The following is a 12177-nucleotide window of genomic DNA, read 5'->3' on the forward strand; positions in this document are numbered from 1 at the left end:
AAAAAAAAATGTAAAAATCTATTGATTATCCTTATTAAAATTCTTTACTTAAAACACAGAAAACAGCTGTTAAGTAATAACTTCATGTCAAAATAAAAATTATCATAATGACTAAAATTTATATTTGCCAAAAAAATTAAATAGTTTTGTACAAAGTCATAAGCGGGGTCACGTCAAATCATTACTAAAGCACATAGAACATCTCTATGGAGCACATGTCCCTATTTTCTTACAACAGCATGTTGGGGTGGAGAAGTGACGATCGTGGGCTTCACAGGAAGAAGCGGTTTACCTGCAGACGGTTTACCTAGGCAGACAGTAGAAATATGCTTAACACATGCAAATTAGGCGAAATGTGGCCTCATGGTTGATCATGAGTTTTATGCCTCAATAAATGGAAGATGTTTCAACTGAAAATCTTGATGTGAAATTAAAGGTCGTTATTCGGATCCCATTCTTCACGATGCATGTCTGTTTAACAGGATTCATGCGTGCTACTATTTAATTATAAACGTTAGGATTTACGTAAACCTAGTATTATTACAATGGGTGGTGTTCAGAATTTATTTATCATTTAAATCCTAAAAGGGGAAACAACACTAAAATTCCTTCCTATTATGGGGACACTGTGTGTGGCAGAGGAAAACTTCCCTCTAATGTTTTTATAAAGTTATGAGCCTCATGGTTTAACAAACATAAATTCTGCAAAGTGTTTACATAAAGCTGCACCTATCTATATTCTTGTTGGCCAAGAAAAATTGGAGCGAGCGAGCACAATTTTTTTTTTTATCATTTCCTTTGATAGGTAAAAGGTTACAATAATAATCCGTTCGATATTATTTTGAAAATAAGAATCTTGTAGATACAAGGTAACATTAATTATCCGGTTGATATAAGTTTGAAAACGAGAAGCCTTCGTAGATACAAAGGTATCATAAATTGTCTGTTTGATATCATTTTGAAAAAAATATGCTTCGTAGATACAAGGTAAAGTTTGAAAAAGAATTAATCATAAATACAAGGAAACAATATAAATTATCAGTTCCATATTGATTCTCTATTATTGCATGTGCAAAAATAGCGGAATGAGCATTAACACTTTAAGTCATGCTAGAACATCTGCAGTGGAAACTGAAAACAAAGAGACTGAAAGGATTATAATACAGGGGCCGTTTCAAGCTTTTAGTCGATTTTAGGATCTTAGTGTAAAAATTTCATTGTTTTACTACATATTTGATTGAGCTGAACTTTAGCCAGTGTTAAAAATGAACACAGAGTTTAGGACATAAAACAAATCATTGCCTAAATACCTTTCGGAGTTCGGAGTTTATACAGATTTAAGATTATTGATGTTACGACTAAAATTCTTTATTGAAACGGCCCCCAGAATCACACAAGTGTGTGATTTTGGTGAGACTCGAACATAGGATGAACCGTTCTTGAAATCCTTGTCAGGAGCACTGCCAACTTAACTATCAAACACTTGTGAATAAATCTTGAAACTTTCTAATGATAAATCTCCACATCAATTTGCTTTCCGCAAAATTTAAATGTCCCAAGGTACATGATGAATATTCAGGGTATCCGAGGAAGTGTTAGTATCATTACCTGACATAATCGGTGAAAATAAGCCCTAGTTGTGGTGGAAAAGATAAAATTTATGTTATCTGTTGGATATCCATTTGAAAACACTAAATTATAAACAAGGAAGTGTCATTAATTTCAAAATAACTGTTTTGACAAAAATTTCAACTTGACGCAATTTTGTAGAATGATGCAAAGCTGAAATTTTGGCCAAAGGATTGCATCATAAAAACACAAGCAAATATTTCACACATGTAGAATCAGAAAATAGCATAATCTTTTATAGGCTAAGAAGTAATTTCACATATTTTTGTCAAAATAGTTATTTAGAAATTAACGTCACATACTTGTTTGTATACATCGATTGTGACCCGTGGTGACCAATATGAGAACCCCTTAAGTCACGTGATTCTTCACCCTGATTATTCTACATCAGATACCTTAAAGACACAGCATCACAAGACAATCATTGCCTTAATGCAATATCCCAATAACTCGCTTCTTTTTTCATAAGCAGTTACAGTCAATCCCTAATGGCTCGAACTCGGTTGGCTCGAATTCCTCGTTGGCTCGAACTGGATGTTAAGGACCAATTTCTTTCTACTGAAGGTAAGAATTCCTGCTTGGCTCGAATTTTCCCCAGGCTCAAGGTATTTTGCTAGTCCCTAGGAGTTCGAGCCAACGAGTTCAACTGCATTGAGTGATTGCATTAGGATGACGGAATGTTTTTAGGAGTGTTTTTGGAAGAATAGGTAGAAATTGTAGATAAACGAGATTTTGGTCAGAACTGATTTTCTTCAGGTTATTATTTTAAATACTTTACAGCATTTTCGAAGAACATGCCAAGGATAGTTTAAACAGAACAGGGGAGAATTCATCAACTGTAAGGGCTGAAATGATAGTTGAAACCATCCAGAGACATTTTTCATTAATTGCAAATCAAGGATATAGGCCTATAGCATTCATGATTGGTTTTGAGAGAATAAGGTATTCCAAACATATGTTGAATATAATCAGGGTATATTAAACCAATCATATGTTCGGAGAGAGATAGGATGTTACCATCTGCACACTAGCTGTGGTATCCCTGTCTGTTGTTCTTGATGGAACGAGGTCATAGCCGTAAGGGCGTACTGTGCTCTTGGGCTGTAAACTCCCAGGTGCAGTTTTCCCAGGCTTTGCAGGGGTGCGTGGGGGTTGCTTACTGGGCTTTACGGGGAGAGGGGGTTTGTCTTGGGTTTCTGAATTCTTATTGCTGGCTTTAAATGGAGTTTCACTATGTATGCCACTGATCAATGCCATTCTTTGTTTTATAGTTAAACTTGGCATGTTTTCATTATTATCAAAATCTGGTGGAGTTCTTACAGGCGTAGGGGAGCGATTTCTTACAGCAATTTTAGGCTTTGCACCTCTGTAATCACTATCTGATTTTGAATTACCTATATTTGGAGTTGCTTGTACAGAAAGGGTTGTTTGAGGGGAATTTGAACGTCTGGGTTTTGAAGGCAGTTGAGGGCGGGATTTTAAAGATTTTCGAGCATTAGCAATTTGTGAGCTTAAGTCGGACCCGTCACCTTCAGGGTCATCTGTAAAAAAAGAACAAAATTATTTTCACTTTCTAAATAATCCTGGAACCTAGAAAAAATGGTAGTTCAAACTGAATATAAAACAAATAGAGAAAAATTGGTCGTTTCAGAGTAAGATGTTTATATATTTCACTGTATAAGACTTAAAAGTTATGTTTCTTGAGTGGTCTTCTTGGCACGAATGATATTTACATTTTTAGTGTTCATGAAGTGAAATATATTGCGGTCTTACACTGAAACAAACAATAGCAAACAATTAAAATCTGTAACATAATATAAAATGTTAATTCACCATATGGGAAGAAAAAACTAACTTGTTATAAAATAAACCCTGAAAATTTTAATACAAAAAATATTAGAATCAGTTGATAAAACAAAATAAGAGAACAAATTATGTATTTTTTAAAACAAGGGATTTGGATTAAAAAAACACATTCCCCTTAAAAGAAATCCACCATCAACTTTTGCATAGGCAGACAAAATATCGCTAATATGATATTCGCTTTTTCTTGCCATTTTTAAACGCTATTTACCAGGTAGATCTTTTAAAGTGTATACTATAATTATATTTTAATTACAATTTACAACATTTCTATCTAACATAGAAGGTTCGTTAAAAACTGTTAACATGATGTGATTTCATTCATCTTCGCAAAAATAGGTTTGAGGTGTGATTTTGTCTGGGGTGATTTTTTCGTAAAACAAACTTGCTTTGCCCTGGAATTGTTAAAAGTATCTCAACTAAATAGTAAACCACCCAACATGCTCCCGACTGTAAAATTGTAAATCATGCACGCTCCAATGTACACTGCCCAATAGTCAATCATGGTCCTGATGGAAGCTAACCAATGGTCAAAAACATGCTAAAGGTTAGTTTGCACATTAAAAATGATTTGATTGGTTAAAAGTCATTGTTGGATAGATATTGACCAATCAGAAAACTTCTTAGCTAACTTTTGAATTAACACCTTTTACCAAATTAGTTGCAGAACACCATTTCAACTTAAGTCCTTTTTTACGTATACATGTTAGAATTGGAATTTATCTTAACATATTTAAACAGTAAATACAGATTTATTTTTGCTAAATTTTGAAGCTGGCAAGTCAACGAGTCAGCCTCCGTTCAAAGAGAACTGCAGTCCAATAATAATGGCTATGAGAAAGCGCCTCTTGTGGGGCTAGAACACACAACCCCTTGGGTGAGAGGCAGATGTCTATACCACAAAGCCACCCTTGGTTGTCATTTGAATTTAAGGTTCTTCACTTTATCTAATTTTATTTGTAATGTTTTATAAACCAATAATATTGTCGATTTTGCCGTAGATCCGATACAGATTTATACTTTTGTTAACCATCAAGTTCAGTTTCTCGAAACCAAGCTATATATTTAGAAAACAACCACTACATCATTTCAAACGAGAAAAAAAAGACTAATATAACACCCAGACAATGGGCCAATTGCTCAAAACTTTAACTTTACCAGAGTTCTGAACAATCCACACATTGCATCAATTCTGATGTTTTAAGGAAAGAAACATCACTTATGCACAACACTACCTCACATTTCGAGTATATGGTATCTTTCAAAACAAAAGATAGCCTCACACTCCTGCAAGGTGACCACTATTCAGAGGCTTGGTCAATTTTTTCAAAAAGTGATGAGAGAGTATACTTCCCAACTTGCAAAGCATAGCAATCACAGTCATTTTTATCGTTCACCTCGCTGGACCCTTACAATGATAATTTTGCTTCTTTACATAAGCTCGTTCTTTTACTGGCTTAATTATTGTAAAGCTAAAAAAGAAAGAGATGAACCATTTTTATACCATTTAAGGGTCTCTTAACACTTGCAATTTTATTCATTGCATCGGTAACAAGCATCTGTTTAACTGCGGTCATATTTGATAAAACATATTGCGCTTATCCTAGTATCATTATCTGGTCATCCCCATATCGTTGTCGTCCTTCATGAGGCATCGAAAATCAAAAATGGGTCATTTTCTAAAAAAGCTGTTTTGTTCTTTGCTCACAGAGCTCAAAACCTAGATGCACACGGACGCACAACAAAATTACAGAATGGCCTCATCTGTCATGAAAACAAACATTATTGGTACTGAATGCTGTAATTGTTGCAATAAATGATTATTAAACATCAGACTTCATGTTACTATGGTATTAATGATGGACTTAAAATACCTTTTTCTGCCGTTTTGAACAAAGCCATTCGTTGTTGAAAAGATGAGCCAACAGGTGCCGTCTCTTGCTTTTGTACTTCCTGTTTTGGGGGAGGTTCCGAATTTTCAGACGTCGAAATTTTCTTTAGTCTGTTAAGTTTGTTTGCTAGCTCGTTTTGGGAAATACCCAACATAACGGCACCGTCACCCGATACTTTTTTGGTTTTATTCGCTGCAGGTCGTTCTTTGTGGCCCAAGGGGAGGGAAAAAAGAAAAACAGTCATGCAAACCAAAACCATGCACACCTCTAAATAATATTGTAATGACTTTTGATTTGAATACCGTACTTGTCCAAATAAACTCGCCCTGTGCATGTTGTTTTTTAGATCCGCTAACATGAATAAAAATGTCCAAATTTGTCAGTAAAAGACTTACCGATACACCGTTTTACTGCACATTAAGGTGTTTATAACACTTTGAATCAGAGTAAGGATAATCTCTGATAATGCCTAGAAACATATACCCTTTATGCTTGTTTTAGGGCATGCACGCCCATAAGGACAAATACGGTATTCATAATCAGAATTAACCAATGAAAGATGTTTAAGCCCTGCGCCCATCTTCAATCAAAATTATTATTTCTTTAAACAAACATGTTAATTACCAATTACCAATTATCAGACATAATCTGATTAATATATAACCTTAATGTTAATTTCTATTATAAGGCATGGTGCAAAATTGTCTTGAATTCTTTCACAATTTAGTTTTGCACTTTGACCTCAACCATAACCTCTGCTGCAAAGATGCATAGAATAATGTAATGTTTCTTTTATTTTATGATAAATTCCTTATATACCTTAGAATTTACATGAACATTCTGAAGATAGGTAAGGGATAAAAGAACTGTTGGATATGATCATACTGAAAGGGATTGCATTAAGCCATTTTTTATTTTTTTTATTTATTTATTTTAGCTCTTATAATTGAGCAGACAGCTAATCCTATGGGGTTTTTTATACACCATTTTGATAATGGAGCTGGGGCCTTCTCTTTTGACTAAAATTGGGAATACCAAATTTGCATAGAAATGAGCAAGAAAGATTTAAAAATAATGACAGAAAAGATAAAAAAGATTTTGATAATGTTTGTTTCTTTACGAATACACTAACTTTTCCATTTAAAAATAGTGTGTGGGTCCAATCTTTATTTTTTTTCAAATTTTTCTTTCATTTTTTTATCAAAACATAACACCTTCACATATGGGAAAATGTATCGAAAAGAGACGAATTTCTCCCCCAAATGCCTCAAAAAAAATATTACAAATACTATTTGTAATAATTAAATATAATTATAAACATTTTTTGCCATTAAGAAATAGATACTTTTAATATTGTTCCATCTTCCCTGCTTTTATTCCTATGACCAAATATGGTCATACTTAAATTCATGAGAATAATGAATGATAGATTTTGCACCTTTGACACTTTACATCAAAACAATAAAAAAAAATGATATTCCTTGAACATTGTTTTTTGGTATTGGTTTGTCAGTTACATTACACACAAGACCGATTGTGAACAACAGAAGAAAAACATTATTTTGTTTTATATATATATATATATATATATATATATATATATATATATATATATATATAAGCCAAAAATGCACCAAAGTTTTTCTGAAAAAAATATTTTTGTGTTTTTATTTTGTCAGATATTTTCCACACAAGAGACAGACTATGAACAACAAGAGAAATGACAAATGCCAGTTTGTTGCAACAAGATAAATAACAAATAACAAATGGCAGCTTGTCATTAATACATGTATGTTCAAACAAGTCGAAGAACTTTCACGACTTTACACACATTAGACGCAGTGTGAATAACAAAGGAGTGACATGAGAAAAGCAATATGTGTGGCCCTGTTTATCATTATTAGTAGTAGTGGTTTTAGTATTAGTATTAGTAATATTATTGTTATTATTACCATTTTTATTTTTATTATTATTATTATTACTATTATTATTTTTATTACCACCATCATCATTATTATTATTATTATTATATTATTATTATTATTATTAATATTATTAATATTATTATTGTAAATATTATTATCATTTTTATTACTTTTTCATTATCATTTATTTTTTTATCATTATTACTTATTTTTTATCATTATTTAAAAAAAATTTTTTTATTATTATCATTATCATTTTATTAATTTCTTCATCATCATCATCATTACTAATAAAAAAAATGACCAACCATGCAAAATAGCCAAAATATGGTATGAATGATAAATTCTACACCTTTGCAACAGAGGTATTTTTTTCTTCTATAAATTAATGCCTTATATAGAGAAGAACCAAATAAAATAGCCAACAATAACCAAGCACATGTTTCAATTCTTTTTAGATAAAGATAAAATAAAGCTTAACAAAAATACAACAGTGTTATAGTACTGGGTTTAAATACGAGAGGTTGTATTCGACTTGAACAGATTTTTTCAGATTTTGATTTTCATGTGGCCATTATAAACAGAATGAAATCAAAATGTATAAAAACCCATGTGTGTCAAAAACGACATTCTAAACAAAACGCAGTACTAATAACCCTTTTATTATAAACTTTGCTGGTTAAAATCACTAACAGTAATAGACACATGATTTCATAATTAATGACATTTTAATAAAACACTTTTTTCTTTTATGACGTCATTTAAACATCGCGCAATGATACTTTTTATGACATGACGACAGTAGAGTGGAAAATGGCAGTATTACACCGGAGACAAATATGGGCTACCTTTTTTTGCGATATGTATTGTGTGTGAATTCATGATGGGCATATAATACAATATATAATTTGTAAGGAAACGGATACAGATTAAAAAGGTCACTTTCAATAAATAATCAAAGTTTACGATTTGAAAAAAAGATTATGATACCGAATTTAGAGTTTAAGCACTATATTTTCAAGAGATATATTTCTGTAATAATAAGACGAGAGGTGTTGAAAAGCGAAAGAAATATTAAATAATTACCCGGAACAGGCTCTGGACTGGCATCCTGAAAAAGATTTTATTCAGAATTTAAGTGACAATAATTTGAATATGAGACTATTTCCCGCTGTAGTTTTATAAGGTACGGGGTTAGTAGGTGACCTGGTATGAGATATATGTGGCAAATGAAATCATATCGGGTGAGTGTGATTAGCTCAAAGCCATAAATGGTTTTGTGCGCCCCGTTTATCCCTTATCGGTTCACCTAATCCCATAAAATCACGTTGACAACCTTTATAGTAAAACACTTTATAGACTAGTTATGGGAAATGTTTCATTTAAAATTCAAAAATAGACCCCATTTTGGTACGATATAAAGATTAGTGACCCAATATGGAAAAATATGAGGTCACCATGAACAGTCCTGACCCAATGGTGTCGCATTATTCATGTTGGAGGCGTCTCATGAAAGTGACTAAGCTCAAAAGTTCACATACTTTTTTCACAGCCGTTGTAAAATAAATTAAACAAGGCTATCGTTGGAAACGAAGAGTATAAATTTGGTAATTAATTGGAAAAAAATACTTTTCAAGCTTTGTTTTTAACTCTCAGTTATACATATTGCAAGGCTTTTGGTTTGGGGCAGAAGCACAATCATCAACACTGAAGACAGTCATTTCTGTAGCATATAAATCTGTATAAGTCAGGTAAAATGATTACAGGGAGAGACGAGGCTGTAGGTGGGGTGTTGAGACTCATTTCTTCCATCATGGCCTCCACAGAAGGTCGTGTATCCTGTTTTTAACATTAAGTACACAACTGAACTCTTACCCTGCTTGTAGGTCTTTACAGAGTTGGTTGACAAGAAGGGACAAGAGTACAGTTGGGGTGTGGTGATTGGGCGGTGCAGTCATCTATTCCCCGGAGATGGTTATTCTAATTTTAACATTGAAGCACACAACACAGCCCTTACAATGTGTGTCGGTCATGATGATAAGTGCCCCCCAGAGAGGGAAGCAAATTCAGGGGGCTGCAGAGAATGGACTCTGCCGTCCTCACCTCCCCTAATGATCGTGTTCCTTTTTAAAAATTGAAGTACACAATAGAGCCTTACCCTGTGTATAGGTTGTGAAGGTGCTGGGCAACTGGGAGGGTCAGGGGTACAGTTGGACTGCAGTAAATGAACTCTGCTGTCCTCACCTTCCCCAATGATTTTGTTCCTTATTTTAAACTGAAGGTACACAATAGAACCTTACCCTGTGCATAGGTCGTGAAGGTGCTGGGCGGCTGGGAAGGGACGGGGGTACAGGTGGGACGGGGTGAGTGGGCTCTGCTGTCATTGCCTCCCCAGGCACAAACTCATATGTGTCCTCCTGGATTAATTCCTCCTGGGGTGGGGGAGGGAGGTCCTCTTCCTCCTCCTCAGACTCTTCCTCTACCTCATCTTCGACATCACCCTGTGGGAGGGAATGGTGTAGTAAGAGGAACGGTAAATTAAGCTTTGTGTGCAGGAAGGGTGGATTTAAAAAATACCCAGTAAATGCTGCTGTTATCATGAAAATTATTACATCATTACATATTTTACTATTGTTATGTTTGATGTGAGAAGTTTTGCTAACTTTGCATGCTTAAGGGGTATAACTTTCGGGTTACTGAGGTCAGTCTTCCCTGAACATGACATAATGCCTTCAAACACTGTCACCAAGTATCGTGAAAACTGAATGACAATGTAATATCTACCCAAGATGTACCCGGTAGCTTATGAAGGCGATGCCCACAGTGCCTACGACACCAAAACTAAAACCTATACGTCGCCATTTTAGGCGACAGACTCAGCTTAAAAACACCTACCATTTCATACAAAGAATCCCCCTGTGCTTCCGGCTCCTCTTTAAGTTCACATTCAGCGTATTCCTCCTGCAAACAAATTAAAAACATATGGAATTTTATGTTATTTGGTTGAACGGTTTGGTTTAATCACTTCCGAGTGCCTTGTGTAAAGTCCAGATCGCACCAGAATAAAGGTTGAGTGCAATGTATCTTTATGTAAGCAAAGAGAAGTTATTCAAACCCATAGATCAAGTAACTCACATTCAGTAAAACTGTGATCGCTCGAGGACACCAGGGACTGAGGCAAAACCTCGAGGGAACCGATGTTTGAACGATCCGAATTTCAATTTTCCAGTCTGTTATGAAATATCTTTTAGTGCACTTTAAGTTTGAAGACGTCAAACCAACTGTTTACTAAGACACCGATTGGTGTGGAAATCGGTCATATGTTCAAAGGCTGTCGAATACTAAATGTAAAATGTAAAAGAATATCAATAAATTAATAAATAGAAATGTTTATTTTTACAAAATTGACATATTGCGAAGCAAAGTGACAAGTAGAAATTCTTTTTAGATATTCTGACGTTGTTTCGATATGGTAGTGTTATACTCATTTACATTTCTCACAATTAACTTTTCGTCATTAACTTCTCATAATTATCTTCTGAAATGCCCTTATCAACTAGTATCGTTCATGCGTAAACAGTGATAAATGGGTTTTCACACCTTAACAAATTGCCTTTCAACTGTCATTGCATTTTTACAATTTGCGAAAATTGTAACACCTAGCAATTGTTTGTTGATTTTAGAACACTCATTCGGGGAAAAAGTGTGAAATTATGACCTCGAGTGAGCCATGTAATTTAAGAAAGAACTTTAAAAAACGCTATATAATCATAGCATTTTTTTGTACTTTCACCTACTTTTTATATAATAGTAGCATCATTATGGTGTTATTCAAAAATGCAATCCATGCAAAAATAATATAATGATTAATCAATATAAATTTAAGTTACCGGTAACGTAGAAATAATCTCGATTTTAATATCTAAAATGCACTAACACATGCTATCTCAATCCGAACCCCTCAGCCATTTTCCATCGAAAACAACCTCAGATGTATGCTGGTACATCATGCATATAGCCAGTAAAAGTAGTTGGTAAAATTAATGACCGTATAATAATATCAATTATTTGTGTGTTTAAATGTGTATTTTGTATTACTATGTACAAAATGATTGCCAGTAAAGTGTATTATTGCAATTTAATCGTTATCATTCCGAAGAGTTAAGAGCTTAGGTTTATCAGCTAAATTTGAATTACTACGCCTTATACTTGCAGAGTAGTTAATTGTAAACATTTCTGACATGGTAGGACATCCATAAACCTCTGACGTTGTTTTCAATGGAAAATGGCGAATGGCCGATGTCATCTTTGCATCCTTATAATCTATAGGTGGGAGTAACATATTTTACCAGCTATACTGTTTATTATATTACAGACCATGGTAAATAAGTGAAACCACGCATCACTTATGGTACTCGGGTTCATATGTCTGCACTACTTTTCAAGTGCTATGTCATCCAGATATTCATACACTGAACATGTTTTAAAAAATCAAGCAAATATTTTAGTCTGATATTTGTGTAAAACTCTGAATTGTTGACCTAAATGAAAAATGATAATTTTCCAGACCTTTGAAATATTTCCCAGGAGAGATTGTAATCCTTAATATCTTAATAAGTTCTTCAGTAACATTATTATTTTTGTCTAATGAAAGACCATCTTGAATTTGACAATGAAAATACCAATATTTAAACTGACATTATAAAATCAAGCATGCAAAGGGACTAGGCCGCAACTTTTGGCAACATCAGTTACAGTTTTCTCCCACTCTACCTTCTCGTGTCGGCCCACAACGAAATGCTTCCGAGTCGTAGTACCCCTTTAAGTAGTTCTTAAAAAAAATGTTTCTCCCCATTAAGGTAGCATTT

At 33.8% G+C, this 12177-nt stretch overlaps 1 protein-coding gene across 5 annotated transcripts in view; it reads right to left on the reverse strand.

Moving 5' to 3' along the window:
• Window positions 1-12177, reverse strand: part of LOC128211055 (B-cell linker protein-like) — a 63507-nt gene that overhangs the window by 16212 nt on the left and 35118 nt on the right. For 2 of the 5 annotated variants that reach the window (XM_052915454.1, XM_052915453.1), the window contains exons 5-8: window positions 10205-10270; window positions 9610-9810; window positions 8396-8420; window positions 5367-5588 (exon numbers count right to left, since the gene is read on the reverse strand). In XM_052915454.1, the coding sequence (XP_052771414.1) occupies window positions 5367-5588; window positions 8396-8420; window positions 9610-9810; window positions 10205-10270 (514 nt within the window). Of the gene's footprint in view, window positions 1-233; window positions 308-2646; window positions 3171-5366; window positions 5589-8395; window positions 8421-9609; window positions 9811-10204; window positions 10271-12177 lie in introns of all 5 variants that reach the window. The other 3 variants (XM_052915452.1, XM_052915450.1, XM_052915451.1) reach the window with 3 other exon arrangements.

The sequence above is a fragment of the Mya arenaria genome, chromosome 12 (genome assembly GCF_026914265.1).
Source record: "Mya arenaria isolate MELC-2E11 chromosome 12, ASM2691426v1".
NCBI classification, from domain to species: domain Eukaryota; kingdom Metazoa; phylum Mollusca; class Bivalvia; order Myida; family Myidae; genus Mya; species Mya arenaria.